Below are 27830 nucleotides of genomic sequence, written 5' to 3'. Positions count from 1 at the left end.
GGAAAGCGGCAGGCTGGCGTGCGACTGTGTCGCACGTGTCCCTAGGGGAGTCCGGGGGAATGCCCCCCCCGGAAAATTTTCAAAAAAATGAAGCAAAATGGTGCAATCTCCTGCATTTTGAGCCCACAGTTAGCTGAAATATATCAACATATTTTTAGAGTTAAAAAGAGAAAACTTAACATGGTTGATCGACTCACCAATCTTTATTTTTCTAAGACATCATGATCATCATCACATTTCCATAAATTACTCACTGTCCAAGCTCTACATGTATGTGCCCATACATGTACACAAGAGTTTACATAAACTCACTGATACATCTTTATGAATGAAATGACTGGCCACTCTGATTTCATAACATATTTTCAGTTTCACAATATTTACAGTTTTCAGGTTTGAACAGTTAAGATGCACATTTAGCTATTCAGAGCCTGGTCGGTGGCAGATTTGGCCTTCTTAAGAAGGTCGGCATCTGGCTTCCACGAGAAGTAGCTGACTCCATCCGGCTTGAAGATGTTAATCTTCCCTTCCAGCAAACCACACAGAGTGTTTCTGATGCCATGGCTGTCCTCGTACACGCTTGACTTTGCATGACCTTCCTTGCCGCATCCCAACGTGCTCCTCTGATCAGTTGTCATTTTCTTGGCCATGCTGAAAAGGGACTCAGAGTAGGCATTACTGTGAGGGATCAGCAGGACGTGTTTGGCCAGTCTACAGAGCGATGGGTAAATGGGCTGGCTGGTGCCAGTGACAGGGTCCGTCATCTTCTCCATGGCTACCCAAAACACATCCACCCTCTCATCTGGGTCATATGCTGGCAGGGTGACATCTGACTGATATGTGCAGAACTCTCTGCACAGCGCATCTCTGTTCTCTTCTGGGGCAACAGATGCAGGGAGCTGTTCAACCAGTGTAAGTAGGCTCTGCATGGAAGCTGTCTTGGAGGAGGCTGGGTCCACGATGACCGCATTCCTGATCAAAGGGTCCTGGAATGGGAATTTGTCCGTCATGCAGGTCAGGGAACCAACGTTGAACATTCGGACCTCTGCTCTGAATTTCGTCACTCCACTGGTCCCCTCTAGGGCGTTCTTCACAATGAGCTGCATTGCCTGGAAACCGACAAATAGCTCCCTGTTCGACCTCTGGTTGTCCTGCTCAGTGACAGCTTGTATCCTAACAGCTTGTATCCCCCATGACTGATGGAGAAGTCTGATCGACACATATCACAGAAGGCATGTCCGTCTCCTTTCCGCGAAGCCTTGATACACTTGAACTCTGTTGTCCAACTTGGCTTAAACTTGTTGACCCAGCATGGGGGTGGTTTTTTTTCTTTTCTGGTGTTTGCATTGTTGTCGTGCACTGAAGCGATGAGTCCTCTCTGTTAACTGCAGTCTTTGATCATGAATGGAAAATGGTGCGTTGTCTTGAAATGAATGCCCGCTGTTTCCTGTCGTCCCATTTGATTAGTCATGCTTAGTTTGGAAGCAATAACCAATCGCTGACGAGATAAGAAATCAAGGTCAAGCACGAGTTTTTTTAGAATGTAGAAGCAGCCGCATGTAATACGATCTTGGCAGTGAGAAACGAACGCAAAACTGAAAAAACACAACTATTTTTTTTTTCCAATAACAATTTCCAAATGCGGTATGTCTGACTAATAAAATCGGTATGCGTTGGGAGCTATAGAAAATCGGTAGGCTACCGCGCGAATCGGTAGGGTTGGTAGGTACGCTGTCTGACGTAATTCGCATACGATGTCAGCCGATCTATTGGCTGTCGAGGTGTCACATGGCCCACACGTGATCCAAGTGGAGAAAATTCAAATGAGAGAGAGAATGTGGGGAATGCATCAATTTTCAAGATGAAAATACACAATAACTGCAGCTATTTGAGTGGAGAACCTTTGGATACGTATGTATTTGGATATATACTATCATATTATCAAGGTTTTGTCTACCCCCCGCCCCCCCCCCGATGAGTGGAACGAAACTGCACGATACAGCTTACGGCTGATGGCCTAAGTGTTCGTGGTGGATTTGTTGTGGATCTTATTGCAGCTGATACACGTAATCCATTTTCCATCAACTGTGTTTTAAACTCGATCCGACGTATAACAGCTGTTGCGAATGACTCTCACTAACCAATTGGAGCTGATCACAAGTGAGCATACCGATATGTAGTTCCCCTGCCAGTTTTGAGTATAGCTAAGCTTTCATTATGACTATAGAGTAGCTTCAGAGTTGGACTTGTGTTCCAAATACCTCTGGCAATAAAGCTGGAAGGCTACTCTATTGTTGTTATTATTAGTCGTATTATTTATTTTTATACATTCTCGAAGCACATGGAAGAATGAGGTGAGGAGAGTAAAAAGGAACATAATGACTTGGTGATACAGTTGGACAACACAAGCAAGGGAATGAGCGAACACAGACACAGACACAGACACCTGCAAGTTGGAAGGTTGGAATAGGTCGTGTTAATTAGAGTGGAAAATATCACAGATAAGGAAGGGTGATGACACGAGGTGCTCGTGTACAGTCTGCTTGAAACCTTGAAACCTTGAAACCATGCGAAGTTAATCTTTGTTCAAAACGTTTCTTTGTTTTTCTGCTGATTTTGTTGAGTAAATGTAACTTTGCCAGCCAGAAATGTCCCCAATCGGTGCTACATTCTCCGGTTCAGGCTTTGGCGTTTGTGGCATCCCTGAAAAACTTATTGAAGCATTGGTGAAACATGGCGTACGCAACCTCACAGCCGTCAGCAACAATGCAGGGTGAGCAACTTTTCCCCCTCAATAGCCCCCAACCCCATCATATCACGTTTTATCTCTATGTTTGTACCATTTATTCATCTGTTTCTCTATTGCCTCTTTTGAGGCTGTCTACATATTACATAATACTTCTATCGATACATCGTAGTAATACATCTCGAAGCAAGAGAAAACTAGAACGGCACTCGGGAGAGCGCATACCTCCCCCAGGCTGAACAGTTTACGTTTTGTATCCCACTGATAGCACGGATCTGAATCCGGACCTAAACCACCGAAATCCAATCTGCTTGTTCTTGTCACCTAATTCCAACTCGTCCACCTAGTTTTGTCATAACTCATCCACAACTTTTTGAAATATCATGCCAGATATCGTTTTTTGGCCCCATCTCTCAATGGTGAAGAATCACTTTTTATTAATCTTGCATCCGGATCCAAATTGAGATCTTCACCAAAATCAAATCGATTCGTTCTTGTCGCACACCCAACCTGTCCACCAAGTTTCATCCGAATCTATCCATAACTTTTTGAGATATCCTGCTCACAGACAGACAGACAGACAGGGGTGAAAACAAGATCTCCGTCCATCTTTAGGTGGCGGAGATAAATATGTAAAAGTACATCACAGAAACAACAACCACATGCACAACAACAAAAAAAAATAAGTGTTATAAAACATTTTTGCTTGTTTCACCTCATTGAGATTCACAGATGGACATGACATGTTTGTGAAGCAGCACAACAAGCTATCCTTTGAATAAATCCGTCATAAGTTACGGGTAAGCACGCCAAGTTAAATATTACACAATCTGAGGGAAAAGATTGGCTCGGGTTCAAATTGAAATTTGAGGAAGGTAAAGGCAGGTGAGAGGAGAAATGTATAACAGCACATGGTAAGGGAGGTGAACATAATACTGTCCAAAAATAAATAAATAAATGTTTGGAAGAGATAATTGTAAAGAGAGGGAAATTGTAGTATCAATGGAAGGATGGTGTGGTGGGGGAGGGGGGGGTGGTTAAATATCATGATGATTGCCCCTTTTTCTCAGAGGGCAAATTATTATGTCATCAAACTGCTTTGAAAGATTTTCTGTGGGAGCAAAGTTACTCTGTTTTGAGTTGAAACTGGTTATACAGTATCAGGCTCAGCATGGCATGGTGTCAACTGTGGCACTTTTACAACTTTAATGTGTCATGGCGAGGAGGGTCAAAAGAGTCCCATTTGTGCGTCACAAACAACATACACTGCTACTTTGAAGCCATTTCATAAACCAGATGCTGTGCCTTTCATAAATACCCCTTTCATCGTTCTGAGGCTGTATAAGCATTTTTCCGACTCTCATTTGCTAAACTTATCTCGGGTGTGGTAATCCCAAATGGCTTGGTGGTAAAGTGGGTAAAGCTTTGTTGCATTTGCCTCACTGGTGTGGGTTCTATTCCCATGGCTGCTCTAAAACTTGGTCCAGAGAGATGGGTACTACCAGGTCGATGTGTCCATGGAACCAGCTCCACAACGGCACCCCAACCTACTTAAGGTTGTAAATCTGCCGCCAAGGAATCCTCGATTTGTTCCACTGGGTTGATTCACAGAAGTCGACCCCCCCCCCAGGAGTTTTCTTTTTTAATAGTTGCACTTTCAATGTGTAATGTCTATTCTTATGATTGTGCAGCAGAAAATGAACAGTTGACCTTTAGCAAAAAAGAATGGCTACTAACAATGAAAGGAGACCTACTGCAGCAACAGTAAGAGCAGTACGGAAAATGGCAACTATCTGCCAGAATCGAATGGAATGTGATTCTCTGATGCTTCTTATTTTTTTACTGCAGTGCTATCTCGTATCCCAATGCACACAAATGAAAGATCCCCGATGGCCTGCCGTCCACCTTTTTCCCTGCCACAGCACATCTGACTTTGGCCTCGGCATGCTTCTCCAGTCGCACCAGATAAAGCGCATGATTTCATCATACGTGGGAGAAAACCCTGAGTTTGAACGGCAGTACCTCACTGGAGAGCTGGAAGTGGAGCTCACGCCGCAGGTGCGATTAAGCAAGCAGTAAGAGAGTGATGTCGAAAAAAATAATGACACCTTAACATTGCAATAGGGCTGACAGGATGGCCTAAAGATACGCACACTTGTCTCCAAGTTGTCGAGCCTGGGTTTGAATCACGACCCAGGTATAAACGGTCAACCCAGTGGTTCATCAATTTGTGCCGTACCTCGAATGGACGTTGAACTTGGCGTCCCATCTGCCATCGTTCGTTGGTGGAGGTTAATGATCCCACGGTGTCTTTCCTAAAGAGTATAGGTGAGCTGCCGCCAGCAACATGAACAAATTTGAAATTGCTGCCCTAACCAGCAGAGGTCATTGCATCAGCGGCACATCAGCCCTCAGCCAATGATGCCTTATGCTGGATAAGAAAGAGGAGGAGCATTACAACTAGGTTATGCTTTGGGCTGAAATGTATCACGAGCAAAGGGATATCGTGTCGGCCTTCATTGCAGTCGAAGTAGATTTAGAGCATTTTTCTATAATGTGCATCTTGCACAGAATTGCAGTGATGTTCCCATAACACCCCTTTATGTCTTCCATGTAAGGGCACACTGGCTGAGCGTCTGCGTGCGGGTGGAGCGGGCATCCCAGCCTTCTACACGCCCACGGGTTACGGCACGTTGGTGCATCACGGAGGCTCACCTATCAAGTACAACAAAGATGGGTCGATCGCAATTCCCAGCAAACCTAGAGAGGTCATTGTTTCTTCTTGCCACACTCCATTCTATTCCCTCATCATTTCGCTTCCACCATCTTCTTTGGCTTTTCGTTCACTCCCTAATATAAGCCTCCTTTGTTTTTTGGTCTCTTTTTTTTTTCCACCTGGTTCAGCTTCTGCATGGATTTCCTCAAAATGTTCAAAACTTCACCCATGTGTTGTTTTCCTACAGCCGCGTACATTTAATGGCCGTAAATATATCATGGAGGAAGCCATGGTAGGAGACTTTGCCATTGTCAAAGCATGGAAGGCTGATCGCAATGGCAACCTCGTCTTCAGGTTTGTTGTGATGCACTGCCTCCCTACTACTTTGTGTGTGATTGTTCTGTGACTACTCGTGTCGTTGTAGTAATTTTGCTTTTTGTTGTACTGTTGTTAATTTTTATCTCTGCTAGGCGCACAGCTGTTAACTTCAATGCACCAATGTGCAAGGCAGCAAAGGTGACCATTGCTGAGGTGAGGAAGAGAGGTGGCTTATGAGTGAACAAAAAGAGTGCATGTATGTGTGGGGAGGGGGACGTGGTTGACTGTCGGTAAAATTGGCGAAGCGCTTCGGAATGATAGCTTGTGCAAGTGTTGCTTTAAAATATTTTATTTTGCGTAACCCAGATGTCATGCCCATGCAGGTGGAGGAGATAGTGGAGTGTGGAGAGATTCCTCCGGAGGATGTCCACGTGTCTGGCATCTATGTGGACATGGTCTATAAAGGGGATAACTTTGTGAAGATGATAGAGGTGAGTTGGATTTACTGGGAAACAATTTCTCGAATGGAAAAAATCGATGAAAAACTTCATTGTCATTTATATTTCCTGTGCTCAGATAATTTATTGATTTGTAAGCACATCTCTCTTATTGAAATATTGAGTTGTTACCTCTGCCGCCCAAGCCAAGGTGGACGGAGGTTATGGTTTCACCCATACGGAGGTTATGGTAATCTCTCTTGTCTGTCTGTGAGCAGCATTTATCAAAAGGTTATGGACGGATTCAGATTAAATTTGGTGGACAGGTTGAGTGTGTGACAAGGACAAATTGATTAGATTTTGTTGAAAGTCGAGTTGCAGATCCAGCCCATCAGTGTGATACAAAACGTAAACGGTTCAGCCTGGTGGAGGTATGCGCTCTACTCTACCGAGTACCGTTTTAGTGCTGTAGTTGTTTCCATTATCTTGAGCCTTCATGTCTTCATTTGCTAAATATATTTATGTCGTGTGCTATTGGACATCCCAAAAGTAGAGCCATAATTTTCCTTCCATGGCATGGTGCCATTGCTCAGAGGTGAATACAGTTTGGCTTTCAGCAGTTTTCCTGGTCCACTTTGGAATTGTGAATTTTCAGGAATGCGTGAACAATGGGAACTGATCTCACCTTCCCATTCTCTCAAGTTGTTGCAATATATTGACAATCCAATCATATAAATATGCTGGTTGTGGCTTTACCAAAGAATTTCACATCCAGCCAACTTGTTTCCAAGTAATGGAAAAATTCCATGATGGAAAAGATTGTTCTCCTTTTCGGGTCCCAAGGGAACTGATATGGATGTATCCAATTACTATACAAAGGCACAACATGGCCAAAACAAATTCAATACAACTCGGTTTTTTCATATGAAGAATGCTGACATGTAACCCAATTTATTTGTTGTCCCGAGTTCTTCCATCCAGTTGTTCAATACTTTTGCCCATCACCACCACATCTTCATTTACACATTCCCAATCACTGACACTCACTGACTCCCACAAACCCTCTTTCCTCTCTGCCATTCCTCTTATCGTACAGCAGTTTTTTGTGCTTTTTTTTTGTCTGTCTGTCTGTCAACTGGCTAGCCTCTGTTGTTTAGCTCCTTCTTAAGCCTTGACTTTTGTATTAAAAAGAATCATCCAAGCACAAGAAATATAGAATTGGTGAGATTTTGAAGATTTTATACAATATAATACCTAAAACAAATCTTCTCCATCAGAAAAGTATAACATCACAGTAAGTCCTCGCTTTACGTCGGAGTTACATTCTTGAAAAGTGTGACTTTAAGCTCATTCGAATTCCCCTTAATAATTAATGTATATAGGGGGCGAGGGGGGGATTTAGGCTCCAGGGAAATGTTTTATTGCAAAACGAAAGACATTATATACTGTACATATACTGTTGGACCGCAACATTCGCGGGGGAAACATTCCTGAAAAATGCGTGAATGTTGGGTTCCGCGAATGTCAGGACATTGTGTTTTATTTTATTTTTTCTTGCATCGTCTAGGCTCATGGAAGAGCGATGGCAGAACAAATCAGGACACAACATAATAAAGAGAACAGCAAGAGAAAGGGGAAACACCAATAGCAGAGTGGAGGGTGAAAGTAGACAGAGATGGACAAATGAGGGATGCAGGTTATGATGAGGGACAAGGGAGAATGCAATAGGGTAGACAATATATCCAAAAGCAAAATTGTGTTTGACCAGTTTGTGATTTTTATCAAGGTCTGAGGAGAGGGGAGAGGCTACTGTCTGTCTGTCAGAAGGATGAGAGATGTGACGGCAGAGAGTGAAGTCATCAGTAAAGAGATAAAGAGGATTCTCCAGAGGGTCCGTGAAATTGATGAAGATGAGGAATAATATGGGGCAGAGAACATTGCCATGGAGTCCTTCAGCCTTGAAAAGGGAGAGGAGATGAAAGGGCTCCATTGAGAGCCACATGGTGTCTACGAGAGTGGAGTTGGCAGATAGTTTGGAGATCAGGGTGGATGCCAGACTATCAAATGCTCACGATCTGTCCAGAGAGATGATCCTGATCTCATGTCTGACATTGAGGACCTCTATCCATTGTTGGGACAGTAGAAGCAGTATGTGCAAGGTCGAGTGACCAAGTCTGAATCCGAATTGAGGATCTTAGATGAGACTGTTGGAGAAAAGGAATGATTTTATATCAACTGCGATGATGGATTCCATGACCTTGATGATGATTGGACGTAAGCTGATTGGTCTGCAGTTAAGGGGGTCCATTTTTGCACTTTTTTTATGTAATTTTCTGATGTTGACTGATTTCCAATATCCCAGGTAGATGTTGGAGACAGTCCTGAAGTGTGAAAAACACAAACAAAAAAAAAAACAAACAAACTGGGAATGCATGAAGCTCGAATGTAGAAGCAGGTGACACGAATAGCGGGACCACAAATGTTGGGTACACGAATAGTGGCAGGATTTGCACTCCGGCCACCACAAAACCCTTCATTTCACAAAATGTACCACAAAGAAATCTGAAAACCCACTCTGTGGGAGTACCTTCTGTGCAGCTGCCCTATGCAAGGCTGCTCACCGGATGATGGAATTGGTGCAAAACCTTCTGGACCCCCACTATTTGATGATGGGAGGAAAACCACGGCGTAACCTTCCCGGGTCAGATTGTGGTAGTGTGTCTGGGTGGTGCTGAGGTGTCGTTCACCAGACGGCGGTCTCCTTGGGTTAACTTGAGGTGGTCCCTTCAGGTGGGTGCCTGGAATGTCCTACTCCGAAGAGAGGATGATCACCTGTCTTTGTTGTCATCTGAGCTCAAGTGTTTGGACATTGGTATTGCAGCACTCTGAGGTTCGGAGACTGGATAGTGGTGAGATCATGGCGGGTGGTTACACCTACTATTCGGCTGGTCGCTTTGATGGTTACCAAATTCCCTGCTTTCCTTCCTGTAAGTCCCTGTAGTGTCCATCTTGTTGACCCTTGTACCTGCCCCATCCCTCTCCCTTCCACAGATCTCATGTCTCTGTTTCCCACTGTTTTGTCCTTCCATCTGCCACCTCTCTTGTCTCCTCCTCTTGTTGTGTGTTTGTGTGTAAACTCTCATACGATCCTCGACAGTGTATACAAAAAAAAACCACAATCAAAGATTTTTCAAGTATGTTGGTCAGTCGATTTTATTATTCTGTGTGTGTGTTTATCTCCTGCAGGTCACAATTTTAAACCGATCTTCATGAAACTTCACCACATGGTAGAGTTTGTCATAGGGAAGAAGCCTCTTGTTTATGAGGTCAAAAGGATAACATAGGCCTAAGGTCAACAACTTTGGTGAGATTTCTAAAATCCTGAATTTTTATCTGATTGACCTGAAATTTGAAGAGGATTTATATTTCAGGTCATTGAATTTAACCAGCCAATTATTTTTGAGGTCCACATTGGCCAAAATGTCAACATAGGCCGGATTTCTAAAATCGTCAATTTTCATCTGATTCACTTGAAATTTGAAGAGGAGTTGCATATTTTGTCATTGAAGTCAACCACCAATTATTTTTAGGTCAAATTTGTTTTATGGATTTCGCAAGTATCGTGCTCTGCACGACATCTTTTTCTTGTTTTTTTCTTAGTAAAGTTCTTTATACGACTTCATTACATCACTAACTCCCATAATCAATTTGTAGCTGCGTTCCCTGTTCAGATCATCTTGACTGAAGAGCCTCAACACCCATAATTTAGTAGCTAAATATGGTTTTTGTGGTTTTAATAAACCCCAGCAATCCACTCTGACCTGCTGAGTGTTTGACTCGTGATGCTGGGTGATACAATCACGACTATTTTTTAAAAAAATTGTACCAACACAATGGGAACAAAATGACTGCCAAGGTAATGCAGCTTGTGCCGGTGTATGGTGCCGTCAGTCCTTGTGTATATAAGGTTTATATTGTACATACTATGGGTGGGCTTTTACACTGGTATTTATGGCTTGTACTGTAGCCTTCTTAAAACCAGGATGACCATTAGTTTGGTTCTAAATTAGAGGTTTCAGGGCATTTTGATGCAAGCGAGCATGTGGTGGTTATGTACTGTACACGACGTTATAATGGAACCGTCCATCCATCCATTGGGATCATACTCTGTGTAGAGCATTGGTGCTGCCAAAGCAGTCTACTTTGCTATTGGGCACAATCCTGGATGGGTCGCCTCTCCGCCACAGTATACCAGCATGCTGGCACTCATTTTGCCGACCTCGGAAGGATGACTGGTTGAGTTAACCCCACCTGGTATTAATTCAACAGCTGAGCGGGATTTGAACTCAGGAACCTTGGATCCCAAGCCTGCCACCCCAACCATTAAGCCAACACCAGGCATATTATGGAACTGTGAGGTGGGAAGAATTAAGCAAGACACAGGATGATGGTTGATATTTGCAGTATTTGGATATGCAGGGAATACAAGAACCCTCTGTGTGACCAGGGTACAGAGCAAAATGAGTGCTGATCGATCCGTCCGAATCTCACATCAGCCAACTCAGATTTAAATCTTCCGTTTTTTGGATGGAGACCAAGTCCTCGCGTTTGAGAATGGTAAAATGGCGGCAGCACTCCGAACATGCCGGATGTGATGTATAGAAGATAACTCCATGAGGCATACATGCAAGCAAATTAATTACTTGCACACTCCCCTGCTGCTTGGTTGGCATCCTGTCAACCAAACTTACAATACAAGTTGTACTTCTCAGTACAATCCCATAAGTCACCTGGAGTAAAAAAGTTACTTAATCCGACATAACAACTGCATTAACAGGAGATGGGTTTGGCTAACATTTACAAGAATTTGAGGACTGATTGAGTATACCAGGACTCCACTGCTAAAAAACGATCTAGGTTCATGATAAATTTTACTGTGCTGGCCTGCTGACGATCTGATAGTTCTTCTGGGAGATGGAGACTGCTTTTCTGTCCCTAACTTGCATTGATCAGCATCTTCCATGGCAGAAGCAGGAACCTCTGTTGAAGTGATAGGTTGCTCCCCCGCTGTGTCTATTGTACGAAGTCCTTCATGCACCCTGGTGTAAGACTCAGTAGGTTGGTCACTTCTTGTATTGGCATCTCTTCCCACTATTGGATCTGCATCAGGAGGAATGTAGAGTGTCTCATCCTGTCTCATCCTCCAAAGGGTTGTCAACGACCTCAGCATTCTCTTGTTGTTCTGGAGCATCATCTGTACTAATAGCCAGAGGATCTTGATGAAGGTCATCGACCGACATCCCTGATGTTGAGAATGTCAGTCCTCTGTACTGTCTTGGAAATGGCGTTACCCTGAAGGGGTTCGACAATGTAGACATGACCATTCGGATCCACTTTTCTCATGATGTGGTGTGGGATATGACTCCACACATCCTGAATCTTGTGATGATCCTGATGACTCGGATCTCTCAAGAAAACACGAGCACCTATGAGCAAGCTTGTCTCCTGTGCATGCTGACCGTGCAACCTTTTGCGTTAACAATTCCTTTTCACTGATGCCAGGTTGAAGGCTTCTTTCATGCGTAGGTAATAGTCAGTGACCCAATAACTAACTGTTATATGCCTGTCCCTCATTCAGTCCCAATAGGTTTTCAACAGGCAGTCTAGGATCCAGTCAAAAAAAGAGATGGTATGGGGAATACTATCAGTCGACGAGTGCGATGTGCAGTTGTACGCATAAATGACTTCAGACAGGTACTTGGGCCACACTCGTTTCTTTGCTGGGGGCAGTGTTCGCAGGAGGTCATGCATCGTCTTGTTGAAACATCCACATGAGCCATTTCCTTGTGGGTGGTAAGGTGTTTCCCTGCTTTTACTGATGTAATATATGGAGCAAATCTCTCTGATTACTGAATTTTAAAGTTTCTGCCTCTGTCGCTATGGATTCTCAGTGGTTTTCCGAATCTCACGAACCAGTCTCTCGCAAGCACTCTTGCTGCTGTAGTGGCTCTTTGGTCTGGAGTTTCCACTGCTTGAGTGTACTTTGTAAACACATCAGTGTACTGAAAAAATTACTAAATCTTAGCTTATCCCACAGAGAAATCCTAAAATGGCCCGGACAATATTATTGGCACCTTTTCGAAGTTATGAGAAATAATTAGATTTCAAGCAGGTGATTCTCCTTTACTTTGAAATTGAACTCACCCGCTGTGAGTTGCAGGTGCCTGCAATATAAAAATCACTCATTCAACCAATTTGAATAGAAAAAGACATCATTCTGCTGTGTTGTGTTATTGTGTACCACAATGCGCATCGAGAAAAGAAAGAAAACCAGAGAATTGTCTGAGGAGGTCCGACACAAGATTGTAGCCAAGCATGAACAATCTCAAGGCTACAAGTCCATGTCCAGAGACCATGATTTTTCTGTATCCACTGTACACAATGTTATCAGGAAGTTTAAGGCCCATGGCACTGTAGCCAACCTCCCTAGATGTGGCCACAAGATTTGCAAGGTTGGTATTGCAGCAAAATATTGTTCGAATGGTGGAGAAAGCACCTCGATCAACTGCCAAACAGATTCAAGCTCATCTTCAGACACAAGGTACGGCGGTTTCAACTCGCACCATCTGTCGCCAACTCAATATTCTATGGTGGGAGACCCAGGAGGACCTCATTGCTGAGAGAGACAGACAGACAGACAGACAGACGAAAGCCACAAAAGAAAGCCTGACTGGAGTTTTCCAAAACACACCTGAACAAGCCAAAATCCTTCTGGGAGAATGCCCTGTGGACAGAGATGAGACCAAATTAGAGCTTTTTGCTAAAGCACATCATCTCTATGTTTACAGAAGACAAAATGAAGCCTTCAAAGAAAAGAACACCTTCCCTACAGTCAAACACGGAGGAGGATCAGTGATGTTTTGGGGTTGATGTGCTGCGTCTGGCACTGGGTGCCTTGATTGTGTGCATGACGTCATGAAATCAGGAGATTGCCAAGGCATTTTGAAGTGCAATGTTCAACCCAGTGTCAGAAAGCTGGGTCTCTGTCAAAAGTCATGGGTCTTGCAGCAGGACAATGACCCCAAACACACTTCTAAAAGCATCCAGGAATGGTTCAACACAAAATGCTGGACTGCTCTGAAGTGGCCAGCAATGAGTCCAGATCTAAATCCCATTGAACACCTGTGGGGAGATCTTAAAACGGCAGTTGGGAGAAGGCACCCTTCAAATCTGGGAGAACTGGAGCAGTTTGCACAAGAGTGGGCCAAACTAGCCATGAATGAGCTTCCTACACCTCTACTGGCATCGGAAGCACTTGACTGCAGTTATTTTGTCCAAAGGCAGTGCTACCAAATATTTAGTCTCGGATGTCAATAATTTTGTCAGTGCCATTTCTTTTTATTTTCTGATTTAAAAGGATATATTAAGTTCTGAATCAAAAACAAAGGTTCTGTAATATGAACAATGAAATAAAGAATTGTGGAGACCAAATACTTTTGTCAAGTTCAACTTATTTTTTGAGAAAATTGTGAGTTATTTGAAAAAAAGTGCAAAGGTGCCAATATTTTTGGTCACGACTGTAGCTAAGGTATGAATGGGTAATTGGATACCTGTGTTGCGATTGTGATATCCGTCAGTGTGACGGTATTGTAAAAAGGTGAATGTGCTGTTGATGTTTGTTCATTCCTCACCCTACATGCCTCAACCATCCGACATCTAATAAAATAACAAGGGATTTAATAATAACAAAAAATGAAATGCGAAACAATAGTTTGAAGCAAAATGTAGTCTGCCTTGCACTTATCTGTTCCTACATTAAATGTATCAAGCCCAGATGTCATAATCTTTAATTTGTTTTTATATTGTTTTAAGGTGCAAGTGCACACGTCCATATTATATGATATAGATCGGTACATTCATCAAAAGCTGGGTTTTTTGTTGTTGTTGTTGTTGTTTGCTGTTGGAGTAGTTGCTTTGTTGTGGTGTGTTGCACAGCGGCTGAGGGTGAGGAAAGCAGGAGAAGCACTGCCCAAGGCTACGAAGCCATCAGACATCATTCGTGAGAGAATTATTCGTCGTGCCGCGCTGGAGTTCAAAGATGGAATGTACGGTATCCTTAGCTTGAAAGATTGCCCAGAAGGAAGTGACACATTTAGAATCTGAGCTATCTCTCCTTCCTCTTTTTTTTTTTTTCTCATTGACTTTCTTTCCAGACTCGGTAGCATGTGCTCCGAATCTGGTAAGTTGGCAGTTCGATTCTGACCATTGCCGAATTATATCAAACACTGTCAAAATTGTTTATGCTGCTTCATTGCTTGCCTCTCAGCATTTGGAGAATGTAGCACAGACAAACGCTGTGGGTTGGTATCGTATGGGGGAGGGCCTCCTGATGTCTCGATTATGTCTCCAAGTCAATGGAGACATGATAGAGGGATCAAGACCTCTTATTTTTCTGTCATTTTAAATTTCCAGATTATCTTTTCTAAATTCTAGAAGATCTTCACTGAACTAAATTTTGAGCCCAGGAGCACTTCTTTTTGTTGTTGTTTTTATTGAAACGAGTGCGGGCCCGTAGGTGTGTGCCAGTATGTGCAGCTTCGTTCCTTCGCTCTGGTAAATGACGACTGGATTGGAGCATTTTTTTCAATTAGATCGGACCAACCGTATCATAAATGGCCATAACTTGGGAAACACCTGGGAAACATTCTCAGGTCCCCAGCGTCAATTGTGACGTCATATCAAACGAAGAAGAAGAATTGTCTCGCCCCCTCCCTCTCGCCCCCCTCTCGCCCCCCTCTCGCCCCTCTCGCCCCCCTCTCGCCCCCCTCTCGCCCTCTCTCTCGCCCCCCTCTCGCCCCTCTCTCTCGCCCCTCTCTCTCGCCCCTCTCTCTCGCCCCTCTCTCTCGCCCCTCTCTCTCGCCCCTCTCTCTCGCCCCTCTCTCTCGCCCCTCTCTCTCGCCCCTCTCTCTCGCCCCTCTCTCTCGCCCCTCTCTCTCGCCCCTCTCTCTCGCCCCTCTCTCTCGCCCCTCTCTCTCGCCCCCTCTCTCTCGCCCCCTCTCTCTCGCCCCCTCTCTCTCGCCCCTCTCTCGCCCCCTCTCTCTCGCCCCTCTCTCTCGCCCCCTCTCTCTCGCCCCCTCTCTCTCGCCCCTCTCTCTCGCCCCTCTCTCTCGCCCCTCTCTCTCGCCCCCTCTCTCTCGCCCCCTCTCTCTCGCCCCCTCTCTCTCGCCCCTCTCTCTCGCCCCCTCTCTCTCGCCCCCTCTCTCTCGCCCCTCTCTCTCGCCCCCTCTCTCTCGCCCCCTCTCTCTCGCCCCCTCTCTCTCGCCCCCTCTCTCTCGCCCCCTCTCTCTCGCCCCCTCTCTCTCGCCCCCTCTCTCTGTAAATGTATTCACAAATGTCTACCAAGCACAACAATTAATTCAAACCTTGGGAAAAAACAGCTTTCAAACCCTTGGGAAACAGCTGTTTCCCTTGGGAAAATTCAAACCTTGGAATTAATTAATAATTTGAACAATTGATTTAAACCTTGGGAAAAAACAGCTTGTCATTGGTTGACAGATAAATGGCCGTAAGTTGGGAACCGCTTATCCGATTAATATCAAACCTTGAAAATGCACATTCGCTGGTCCCCGGCAATATTCCTGGCAAGTTTCAACCAGATCGGACCGGCGGTCGTCGAGAAACGGCGGTCGCAGACAAACAGATGGACAGACAGACAGACAGGCAGACACACACAGATTGCTGGAATTATAGATAGATAATTCGTCGACCGAGAATTAACAGGGTCTGTCTGACATTTCATTCAAATTTAGAAGAAGTCCATGTAGAAGGGCAACAGAGGAAACTTAATAAGATTATTTTATGTAACCTTTATATGTACCTGTTATGGTAGCACACGATATGAAAATAAAATGTTATGAGATAGCGGCAATTCCACTTTGAATTTTTGATTTCATTTTTCTCAAACTTTAAAAAAGTGTAGTTGGACCCTGTTAATTCTCGGTCAACGAATTGATTCTCACATCTTTTACATATGTAAATCCCAGATTTTTTCCCCCAAAATTTCCTGAATTGACATCATCTCTAACTGCCTGCATTGAATTGAATTCCATCCCACTCCTTTTCTCTGTATTGAACAAGGCCCATTGCCCATTTTCTTTCCTTTTTTTTCCTCCTTCGCCACTTGCCTTAACCTTCATTCTATTCTTGTTGATGCATAAATCTTTCTTCTCTATTGCACCTTTCAATTTTTAAAACTTCTCTTTTGCTTCTTTTCACTTTCCGCATTCAATACCAAGTCATCAGCGTACAATAAATGTCATTGCAACCTTTCATTGGTCAATTTTTTCCATCACTATTACAAACAATACATTATTTAAAACGAATCCCTGGTGTCATCCTACCTCAACTTCAAACATTTTATTGCATTCCAAGTTGGTTGTTGCCTTTTTTTTTTCTTTTTTTTTTTCTCATCCATTTCCAGAACTACTTTTACCACTTTTTCAGGCATGAGTTGCCTTCTTAAGAGCCCATTTAAGAACTCCTCTTGCTACTCAATCATATGCTTTCTCGAGTTCACTGAAAACGTGATGGTTTCCTTTTGCTTGCCAAATACTTCTCTTGGCATTGCCTCAAAATGTGAATCGTTTCTGTTTGTGATCTTCCTGGCATAAGAGCTAACTGGTTATTGTCTTCACTGTATTTACAAGTTTTCTTGATATTCTTTCAACCACCTTTTACAAAACTTTCAATCCTCATCAATGTACTGTCTTGTGATCCAAAAATACTTTTCCTTTATACATGGATCATCCAGCAAACCTAGGTATAGGTATGCCCATTCTGGCGAGCAACTTCATCCCAGATCATATGACGGTGCATCTGCAGAGTGAGAATGGTGTTCTGGGATTGGTAAGAGTGTTGGGGATGTAGTGGGGGTGGTGAGTGAAGTTGAAGTGTCAGGCACTTTTGATTTACAATTTATTTCCCTTTGAATGCAACCAAAAACCATGTTTTATTTATCGTTTGGTGCAGGAAGAAGTAATCCTTGTTTAACTTGTGCATTTTTGTACTAGGGTCCATATCCAACAGAAGGAGAAGAGGATGCAGATCTCATCAATGCAGGTTTGTGGTTGGATGTGTGGGAATGTACCGATGCCATGTTGTTGTGGCATCGTAAGAATGCATATAAATGAATCTGTAAACTTTTTATGCTTGTGGTTTATTGCTACAGTCAGGTCTGTGAGATCTTATACATTTGCTATGTGAATAGCATGGACAGGCATAATAAATTGATTGATTAGGACACATTAGCATACATATTACATGATGTAGCTGTTGGAACACAGCAAACAAATTACAATAAGTGCATGATATTTGAAAAAAAAATCACATGACAATATCACGAGTCAAGTTCTCTGACAATCCTGTTGTGTTCAAGACAGGACTTCTCCAGAATGTGGCGATGTAGCTTCACATACTCTCAACCACTTACACCTCTTGCTAGAAGCCAATGAAAACATGTGATGATTGTTTGTGTGCTTTCTGCAGGGAAGGAGTCTGTGACTTATGTAACTGGTGCCTCATTCTTTGCCAGTGATGAATCCTTTGCTATGATAAGAGGGTGAGGCTTATGCGTTAAGTTGGGAGAATATAATTAGATTGCCAAGTGGCTTGTGAATGTGTGGTCGGCTTATTATTTATTTATTTTTAAATTGTGAATTGTTCGGTGCAAACTCCTTTGTTAAATGCTATCTTGAACATCAATCTTTCTTTCTCTTCTTTCCAGGGGCCATCTTGATCTCACCATGTTGGGAGGAATGCAAGTCTCCAAATATGGAGATCTGTCCAACTGGATGATTCCAGAAAGTCTTGCATGCTCCTATGGTTTATTTCCAATGTGTATCTGGGCCTACAGCTGTTTTTAGCTCTCGTGGCTTGCGTGCCCTCCTTTTTCTTCTGGCATCACCTCATACTCCTCCCTCCCCTCACTGCCCCCATCTCGTCCTCCCTTCTCTTCCTGTCCATCCAATCTTAGTTTTGTTCTGACAGCTCATCCCATCACCAAATAATTATTCCAATCGCACTCCATTCTCATTGTACTTCTGTTAATTGCAGTTTCCCTCTCCACCCCATCATATCTAGTCTGTTCCTGCAACTTGTCACCCGAGGCATGTTATTTTGCCTTGCTCATAGATCCGACAGCTTGCCTTTACTTGTCGTGTTGTATATACACATCACAGCCAAGGTGAAGTGAAGGGTTGTTGAAATTTCAATGAAAAGTGGAGCTGTATTAACTCAATAGAAAACTAGAACGGGCACTCGGTAGAGCGCATACCTTCGCCGCCGCAACTTTTTTCCGGGCACATTTGAAAAACGTCATTTTAAAACGTCCATGACGTCACAACCGTCAGTCCGATTGACGTCAAATTTGGTGTGTAACCTCCTTGAAGGCAGTCCAACAAAATGGAATGATAAACACTGAAAAATTAAAAAGTTGAAAAATGACGTCATCTTTTGACGTCATTTTGACGCACTTCCGGGGACGTCACGTCCAATCGGGGACTACCATTTTGAAAACTCGTAGTTCACTGAACGTTTTAACGTTGGTTTCAGGTCAAAAGCTCTATTAGATCTGAAGCTATGCCTACAAGTACATTTTGACCTTGAGTGTGACCTTGACCTTGACTACAGAGTTAATTGGCAAAACCTGTACATCAATAAACAGATATTTTGGTACTGATCATAATGCCTGGATTTGGGAGACTTTGCTTTCTAAATTATATAGATTTTTGAATGTAAAATATCAGGACATTTTAGCCACAATTGAAAAACGTCATGTTCAAACGTCAATGACGTCATAACGGTCAGTCCGATCAAAGTCAAATTTGGTGTGGGACGTCCTTAAGGTAAGTCCTACAAAACGGTATGATCAAAACTGATGAGATCGAAAATTGAAAATTTACGTCATCTTGTGACGTCATTTAGACGCACTTCCGATGACGTTGCATCAAATCCGACACTCCATATCCGAAAGGTATCTCGTCATGGAACAATATGGCGGTGGTTGCATATCGATAGCTGTATTATGAACGAAGTTATGCTCAAAAGTGTTTTTGACCTTTTCATGACCTTGACCTTTGACCCGATCGCTCCCAAAATCTAATCAAATCGTCTTTGGATACTCACGAATCATCCCACCAAATTTCATGCAATTCGGTTTAATACTTTCTGAGTTATGCGAATAACAAACAAACACACATATTCACAAATAAATAAATACACAGTGACCAAAACATAACCTTTCACAGAATGCGATGGTAATGAGCTGCTGATTTTGAAGCCAGACAGGAAGAATGGAAGGAAAGTTATGGCCCAGGAGAGAAGAAGAGTATTCAGAAAATAGAAAAAAATTCAGAGAAAGAGTATTCAAAGGACAGAGGAATTACAGAAGATATAAAATGGAGAGGGTAGATGAACCATTATTAAATACCATGTGATGAGTGGGCCGTGCCATATGAATCGCTTGCTCCACTGTTCACACATCCACACAGTGAAGGAGTTGTTTGGGCAAGAAGGAAGTATTTTTATGCCTCTGCAGCTGAAGGCATTGTCCAGATGCATTATGTTTTTTGGTTGTCCCTTTGACTGTCCGTGTGTCTGTCTGTCTGTCTGTCTGTGTGTACATAGCAGATTTCCTTTACTGTGATGATTTAAACCACCAAAGGGATTTTGACCAAACTTGGTACAAGTGTATACTATGATTCAAAGATCAACTTTCGTTTTTGAGTTCAAAAGTTCTATGGCCATGTGACCTTTATTTGCAACACTTTTTCCCCCACAATAACTAATGAATCAAAGAAGAAATATTGACCAAACTTGGCACAAGTATGGACTTTGATTCAAAGATGAACCGATTCAATTTTGGGTTAAATTGGTCAAAGGTTACGTGTCCTTTTTAATATCATTTTGGAGATAATTCGAGTTATAGAAGTGTCTGATATTTTCTCTTCTTTTTTTTTCCTCCTCTCTCCCTCTCTTCCCCCCCCCCCCCCTTTTTTTTCTCTCTCTCTTTTTTCTCTTTCTCTCTCTCTCTCTCTCTCTCTCTCTTTTTCTCTCTCTCTCTCTCTTTTTCTCTCTCTCTCTCTTTCTCTCTCTCTTTCTCTCTCTATTTCTTTCTTTCTTTCTCTCTCTCTCTCTCTTTCTCTCTTTCTCTCTTTCTCTCTTTCTCTCTTTCTCTCTCTTTCTCTCTTTCTCTCTTTCTCTCTTTCTCTCTTTCTCTCTTTCTCTCTTTCTCTCTTTCTCTCTCTCTCTCTTTCTCTCTCTTTCTCTCTTTCTCTCTTTCTCTCTCTTTCTCTCTTTCTCTCTTTCTCTCTTTCTCTCTCTTTCTCTCTCTTTCTCTCTTTCTCTCTCTTTCTCTCTTTCTCCCTCTTTCTCTCTTTCTCTCTCTTTCTCTCTCTTTCTCTCTTTCTCTCTCTTTCTCTCTTTCTCTCTCTTTCTCTCTTTCTCTCTCTTTCTCTCTTTCTCTCTCTTTCTCTCTCTTTCTCTCTCTTTCTCTCTTTCTCTCTTTCTCTCTTTCTCTCTTTCTCTCTTTCTCTCTTTCTCTCTTTCTCTCTTTCTCTCTTTCTCTCTTTCTCTCTTTCTCTCTTTCTCTCTTTCTCTCTTTCTCTCTCTCACACATACATATGACCATTAATGGAGACAAATGTAACAGTGGGTTGGCATATAACACGGACAAGGGCATATCCATTGATGCATTTGTGTCAAAGTCTACTTTCTATGTTTTTACCCCTCAGCCCGAATTGGGCTGAAAAGGGGGTATTCTCATCACAGGCGTTGTCCGGGCATCTTAGTGGGGCAGATTAAGTCAGTATCCCACAATAATCTTTCAGTTGATGGTACAAGCTCCTAATTTGGTATACATGTGCTCCAGGACCGATTCTCTCAGAAAAGTACGTTACCCACGTTGAAATACAAAATGCCCGCCATTTTTCAAGATGGCCGTCTCATAAAATAGGAAAAAGGGTTTTCAGTGCTTAACGTCTATAAATAGGAACATGCTATTGATCCAAATGTTAAATAGATTGTATTTCAACTGGAGAAATACATTTTGGCACTAATATTCAAAAATGGTTACCAGTTTTCAAGATGGCGGCCATCGCATGACTTAATATCGGTACTTTTATAGCTGTCTTACAAAATTATCACAGATGTTGCTGGGCAACATCTGTGATAATGTATTGAGGTGATGCGGTCAAGCTCTATTACATTATGTGAATAAGAATCATGTTAAAGCACAACCAGGGCACACTGGTGACATCACTGCTGTGAGACTCAGCATGGGGTTCAGTGTCGGCTTATAGTGTACTACTTGTAGCTGGAGTTTACTAACCTAAACTGTAGTTTGTAGTATACTTGAGTGTCCCAAATGCTATCTAATAAGCCCCTGTATATATTTCAGCTCGAAGTATAGCTAGTTGTAGTATTACACTATTAGATGGCTGCGCCTGAATTGACAGGATGTTCCAGCGCGGGAGAGCCGAGCCAAGGATAACGGGGTTTCAGTTACCCGGAAGGTGCACAGATCGCACGGGACAAGCTACAGTTACTCCTCCCGACACTAGACCAGGATGTGATGCTGTTATCATTGATGGGTCCCCTCTTGTGTATTCATTGCCACCAAAGACATCAAAGACCTTTGAGGAATATGCTGTCCTAGATGTGGTTCCAAAGATTCAGATGTCCTCATCGAATTTTGCGAGGACAGTCATAGTTTTTGATGTTTATTCGACTTCCAGCCTGAAAGCTGAAACAAGATCAAAGAGAGGCAAAGGGGATCGACGCCGAGTGATGGAGAAAACCAAGCTGCCACCTAACTGGAAAAGTTTCCTGAGAGACAACAACAACAACAACAACAACAACAACAACAACAAGACAGAGCTCTTTGAGTTCCTTGCTGATAAGATAGTGACCATGTGTCCTGACAATGTCGTTGTTGTGACCAAAGGAGATCAGGCTCTTTCCAAAAGATCCATCAGTCTTGATGGCTTAAGTCCTTGCAACCACGAGGAAGCCGACTCCAGAATCTTCACTCATGCTCTTCATGCAGCCAAGCAACAGATGACGTCTGTGTTGATTAAAGCATGTGACACAGATGTTCTCGTTGTTGCAGTCAGTGTTTTTGCTACCCTCCAAGATGCAGGCATGGAAATGCTGTGGATTGAATTTGGCCAGGGTCAGTTCATCAAGTGGTTGCCAATTCATGACATGGTGGCGAATCTTGGCCCAGACAAATCCAGTGGCATGCAATTCTTTCACGCCTTCACTGGCTGTGATATTCTGTGAGCTTTTCGCGGAAAAGGCAAAAAAACTGCATGGCAGGCATGGGAGGTTTACCCTCAAGTGACTCCCTTCTTCAAGAAGTTAAGTCGGTACCCACCAGTCGTTTAAAATGCAGACTACAACGTCCTTGAGAAGTTTGTCATCACCATGTATGACAAGAACAGCACTATGGACAAAGTTGATGAGGCAAGACTGGACTTGTTCGCTCGGAAGCAAAGGTCTTATAATGCCATTCCACCGACAAGCGCAGCTTTCATACAGCATGTCAAACGGTCTGCCTACCAAGCAGGCTGCTAATGGGGCCAGGCAACAGTGTGCAAAATGCAAACTGAAAGCCCTGCTAACTGGGGGTGGCAGAAATATGGTGAGGTCTGGCAAGTCTTTTGGACGACCCTTCCACCCATTGCCCAGAGTTGTCAGCAGTTAACAAAATGTGGCTGCAAGACGGAATGCCGAGGGAGATGTAAATGCTATCGCTTCAGTCTCAAGTGTACACAGTTGTGTGCATGCAAATGTGAGGACTAAATGATTGACTAATCCACCACGTGAATCAAAAGATAATTTCCTGCTGTATATGCTGTATTATTCTTCATTTTTTTTCTTTTTGCAAAATGTAGTGCTAAAAGAGCCTGTCATCATTTAATTCTGGCCATATCATCTTAGTTTTCAATAATTACGATTTTGTAAGTGCAGAAATGGATTTTTCTAACTCAAAAACATATATTTCGATGCATAGAACGTTAAAATAGCATTATTCCATCAAAATTTAGCTCAAACACAGATTCAAACCACTTGAAAAATGGCGGCCATTTTGTTTTTCAACGTGGGTAACGTACTTTTCTGAGAGAATAGGTCGTGGAGCACATGTATACTAAATTTGGTGCTTGTACTACCAAGTGAAAGATTATTTCAGTAATCTGCTGCATTATCTGTCAACTTTTGGTTTCCGTCAATTTCGAGGAGAACGCCTTGTCCGATTAAATCCATTTTTGCAGGGTATGTTGGGGTTGAGTAGAGGAAGGTTCCTTTCGAAAATGGGCGCGCTGCGATTTTCAATGTGGCCTCCTTGGCAGCCATCTTGAAATTGGTTTCCATCAATTTCGAGAACGCCTTGTCCGATTAAATCCATTTATGCAGGGTGTGTTTGGGTTGAGTAGAGGAAGGTTCCTTTCGAAAATGGGCGCGCTGCGATTTTCAGTGTGGCCGCCACGCAGTCGTCTTCAAATTGATTTTGTCAATTTCGAGAATGGCTTGGATTGTCCGATTAAATGCATTTTTGCTGTGTGTGTGTGTGTGTGTGTGTGTGTGTGTGTGTGTGTGTGTGTGTGTGTGTGTGTGTGTGTGTGTGTGTGTGTGTGTGTTGGGGTTGAGTAGAGGAAGGTTCCTTTCAAAAATGGGCGCGCTGCGATTTTCAGTGTGGCCGCCATGGCAGTCGTCTTCAAATTGGTTTTCGTCAATTTCGAGAATGGCTTGGCTTGTCCGATTAAATGTATTTTTGCAGTGTGTGTGTGTGTGTGTGTGTGTGTTGGAGTTGAGTAGAGGAAGGTTCCTTTCAAAAATGGGCGCGCTGTGATTTTCACGAGCTGCCATGGTAGCCATCTTGAAGTCTGATTGATTTTCGATATGACGTCCAACATGCTCTAACTGACTGCATCATCGTGATATCACTGCTTCCTTTGACAATGCATGGGCTGAGGGGTTATGCCCGCTTTACGGAGCTACTTTTAAGTCTTTAAGAATGAGGAGGGAGGAGAGTTTGAGGGTGAAGATTATGATAGAATACTAATGGTGAGAGTGGGGGCAAGTTGTAAACTTAGAAAGATGGAGAAGCATGATTTTTATCTTACCAAAACGAAATTTTTGCAAGATATGTTAGTCAGCTTGTATGTTTTTATTTTATTTTTTTGTTTGTCTGTAATCATGTATAAAAAATTCTGCAGAGCACAGTTATCATTGGAAATTTTTGTAATTTCGCATATCAGAGGCCTATAGAGGTCCCTTTCAGCGCACAAAATTTTGAAGGTCAAGGTCAAAGGTCAAGGTCACTTTGTCGCAAATCAGTGTAGTCGACGAAACCCTTATTTTTTTGAGTAATTTTGATCGGATTGTTGTCAAACTTCATGGGAATATAGTTCATGGTCTGGCGCTCAGCTGATTAATTTTTGGTGGCGATTGGCCTTGACCTTCATATGTTTTTATTTTTATTTTTATTTTTTGTCTGTAATCGCGTATAAATCACTCTGCAGAGCACAATTATCATTGGAAATTTTTGTAACTTCGCATATCAGAGGCCTATAGAGGTCCCTTTCAGTGCATAAAATTTTGAAGGTCAAGGTCAGAGGTCAAGGTCACTTTGTCGCAAATCATGGGAGTCGACGAAACCCTTATTTTTTGAGTAATTTTAATCTAATAGTCTCCAAACTTTATGGGAATGTAGTATATGGTCTGGCGCTCAGCTGATTGGTTTTTGGTGGTGATTGGCCTTGACCTTCATGGTTAGCGCCTGAGGTCAAACATATTTGACCCCAAGGTCAAATTTTCAAGTTTTAGGAACCATATCATGTAGTACCTCAAATTGAACACCTCGATGAGTGCTTTCTAGATATGTCAAGCTTGAGACATTATGACATCATTTGGTGACGTTATGAGGCAAACATATTTTTCATGGTTACTCTGTAGAACGATTCTCATCGGAATCTCTCGTAGGCAGATATTCCTTAAGGAGTCGCTCCTGGTGGATAGCAACTCTGTTCACCTCAGTGTGACCTTAAAGAAGTCACACGTAGTAACCTTTTGGCAAGATACGGGTCACCCTGCGGGTGACATTGGTTTTATTTATTTGTTGATAGGTTGGTGAATGAGAGACAGACACACATACAAAAACATGAGGGTTAGAGAAAGAGTTGCATGCTAAAGCCCACAAACACATGAGCAAGTAGCCTGAACAACACATACGTTTTAAGTGCAAAGGCTCCAAATAAATGCAAAAGAGAGTGCACATGCAAGATGATTTATAAACGCAGGTAACAAATTATACCAGTCGATTCAGAATGAAAGAAAGTCTTTTGGAGCAGAGTGAGGATGGCCAAACGAGCGAAAAACCAGAACTGGAGTCGCAACATTACTCATCTTCTCATGTTGTTCCTTATGCACCTTGCAGGGGAAGATGGTGAAAGGTATGGGTGGCGCAATGGATCTTGTGGCTTGTCACAGTCGTGTTGTTGTTACGATGGAACACAACACCAAGGTAAGACATTCTTGCATTGTTACATGTGACATTCTGCATTGCTCTATAATAATGCAGGTTGCATTCTTAACATGACTCAATGGCTGGATGACACAATTGGTCTTCATTGGATCTTTCGTCACATTTCATGTATCTCCTTATGTTGAAATTAATACCTTGTTGGGGCGTTCTCACGCGGGTTTGTGGAGGTAAATAGAGCATCTTAACCTTTACAAACTTACATTGCAGGTATCACATTGACGACAATGTTGAAGCTGTGCATAATGCCATTTACAAAACGATCTAACTTGAAATGTCAGTGAATTTGCCAATTGTAGTCACGAACAATAGTTCGTCTGTGTGGACCGCCATTGTCTATTCGGTAAACATGTACCATGTGTGATGGTTCACATAATCACTTTACGTTGAATTCCCGTTTCGACCAAAACACACCCGAAAAGTTGCTTATTTGAGGTGAGACCTCTTCGAACCCGTCGGAGGCGGGTACCCCGCGATGTCTATTTTTAGTGCAGTCCAAAAAGTACCTCCTTTTACCTGGTTTTGGCCTTTATTTGTTTACCTTTATTACCTCTGCCACCGAAGGTGGAAGGAGGTTATGTTTTCATCCCTGTCTGTTTGTTTGTGTACAGGAGAGCTCAAAAAGTTGTGGATGAATTTGAATGAAACTTGGTGGACAGGTTGGGTGTGTGACCACGACAAATTGCTTGGATTTTGGTGAAGATCCGGATCCGGATCTAACGACTAGAAGTTTTAAAGTGATTCTTCACCATTGAGAGATGGGGCTAAAAATGATGTATAGCATGACATTTCAAAAATGTATTGGGCCAGATATGTTCTCGTGGATCAGGCATTACGGGGCGGAGGTATGCGCTCTACCGAGTGCCCTTCTAATTGACAGTGTTTTCCACCTTTTTCAAACTGAAGCATTCTCATGCCTGCTTCTTCAACCCTCTTCCTGCTATCATTTAGTTTTTGTCCAATGGGTATACCTCAATTCACCCACAGATTGTATTTCAATTGAATTGCCTATTAAAGCACTCGCACTAATTACATATATTAAGTAATGCTCTTTTGTGCTTTATCGGTGATCACAGTGTAGTGATGATGTGTTGCCTTCATTCCAACGACAATGTTTTCAATCATGCAGTGAATGAATGACATTGATATCGGAGGAAGAAACATTTGGGAAAATTAATGTTATGACATTCCAGGAAGGATCTCACAAGATCCTGGAGGAGTGCAAGCTTCCAATAACCGGCCTACAGTGCGTGGATATGCTTGTAACAGAAAAGGTACTGGACAGAGTAATCTTCCCTCCTTAATCCAACTCACTTCCTGTACCCCACATATTCCATCCTCCTTGTGCTCCGAGCTCTGGATTTAAGAGGAATCACATTTCCATTTCAACTATTTCATATTATTGTTTTCCTTTTGTCCTCCTCGTTTTATTTTCACTTGTGTCTTAAACTCCTCAATCTTGTCTTTTCTTTCCCCGCCCCTTCCCCCCCCCCCCCACCCATTCCAATAACATCAGTATATATAATTTTCACGCTTCTGCAAACCTTTCCCGCATTCCCTGACCTCTTCCAGTGTGTACTTTTTTGTCTTTCCATGCAGTACACACTTCATAGTATCCCAATTTGTTTTGCCAGTGTGTGTTTGACGTGGACAAGCAGAATGGTTTGACACTCAAGGAGATCTGGAAAGACTACTCTGTGGATGACATCCAGTCCAGCACAGGCTGTGACTTCAAGGTGTGTGTGGGTAATATGATTGACCTTACTAGAATATGGCCCAGCAGGTTTCCAAATTTGGTAGATTGTATTTATATATTGTTAGTTGTGCGATATTCAAGGACAATCAGACCGCCCGGCAAGTATGGGACGAAAAGTTTATCTCCATCCGCCGGTTTAATTTAGTGTATATTAGCATCTCTGACCATGGCAGATCGAGCAAAGCCTGTCGGCGATCTGCATTGATGCACGTAAGCACAGACTCCAACCTCCCATCTAACAGGTTAATAATAATTAA

General features: G+C 42.8%; 1 protein-coding gene across 1 annotated transcript in view; it reads left to right on the top strand.

Moving 5' to 3' along the window:
- The window catches only part of OXCT1 (3-oxoacid CoA-transferase 1), a 45219-nt gene that overhangs the window by 9862 nt on the left and 7527 nt on the right, over window positions 1-27830 (top strand). The window contains exons 3-16 of the mRNA XM_085846012.1: window positions 2683-2773; window positions 4669-4804; window positions 5365-5514; window positions 5710-5816; window positions 5933-5993; window positions 6164-6271; window positions 14213-14327; window positions 17028-17122; window positions 17287-17335; window positions 17762-17834; window positions 18000-18076; window positions 25714-25799; window positions 27011-27091; window positions 27452-27553. Of these exons, the coding sequence (XP_085702138.1) occupies window positions 2683-2773; window positions 4669-4804; window positions 5365-5514; window positions 5710-5816; window positions 5933-5993; window positions 6164-6271; window positions 14213-14327; window positions 17028-17122; window positions 17287-17335; window positions 17762-17834; window positions 18000-18076; window positions 25714-25799; window positions 27011-27091; window positions 27452-27553 (1331 nt within the window). The remainder of the gene's footprint in view (window positions 1-2682; window positions 2774-4668; window positions 4805-5364; window positions 5515-5709; window positions 5817-5932; window positions 5994-6163; window positions 6272-14212; window positions 14328-17027; window positions 17123-17286; window positions 17336-17761; window positions 17835-17999; window positions 18077-25713; window positions 25800-27010; window positions 27092-27451; window positions 27554-27830) is intronic.

Source organism: Eptatretus burgeri, chromosome 11 (assembly GCF_056783735.1).
Source record: "Eptatretus burgeri isolate ZD-2024b chromosome 11, Ebu_testis_v1, whole genome shotgun sequence".
Lineage (NCBI taxonomy): Eukaryota > Metazoa > Chordata > Myxini > Myxiniformes > Myxinidae > Eptatretus > Eptatretus burgeri.
The sequence above is the reverse complement of the archived record's forward strand: the minus strand, read 5'-3'. Positions and strand labels throughout refer to the sequence as shown.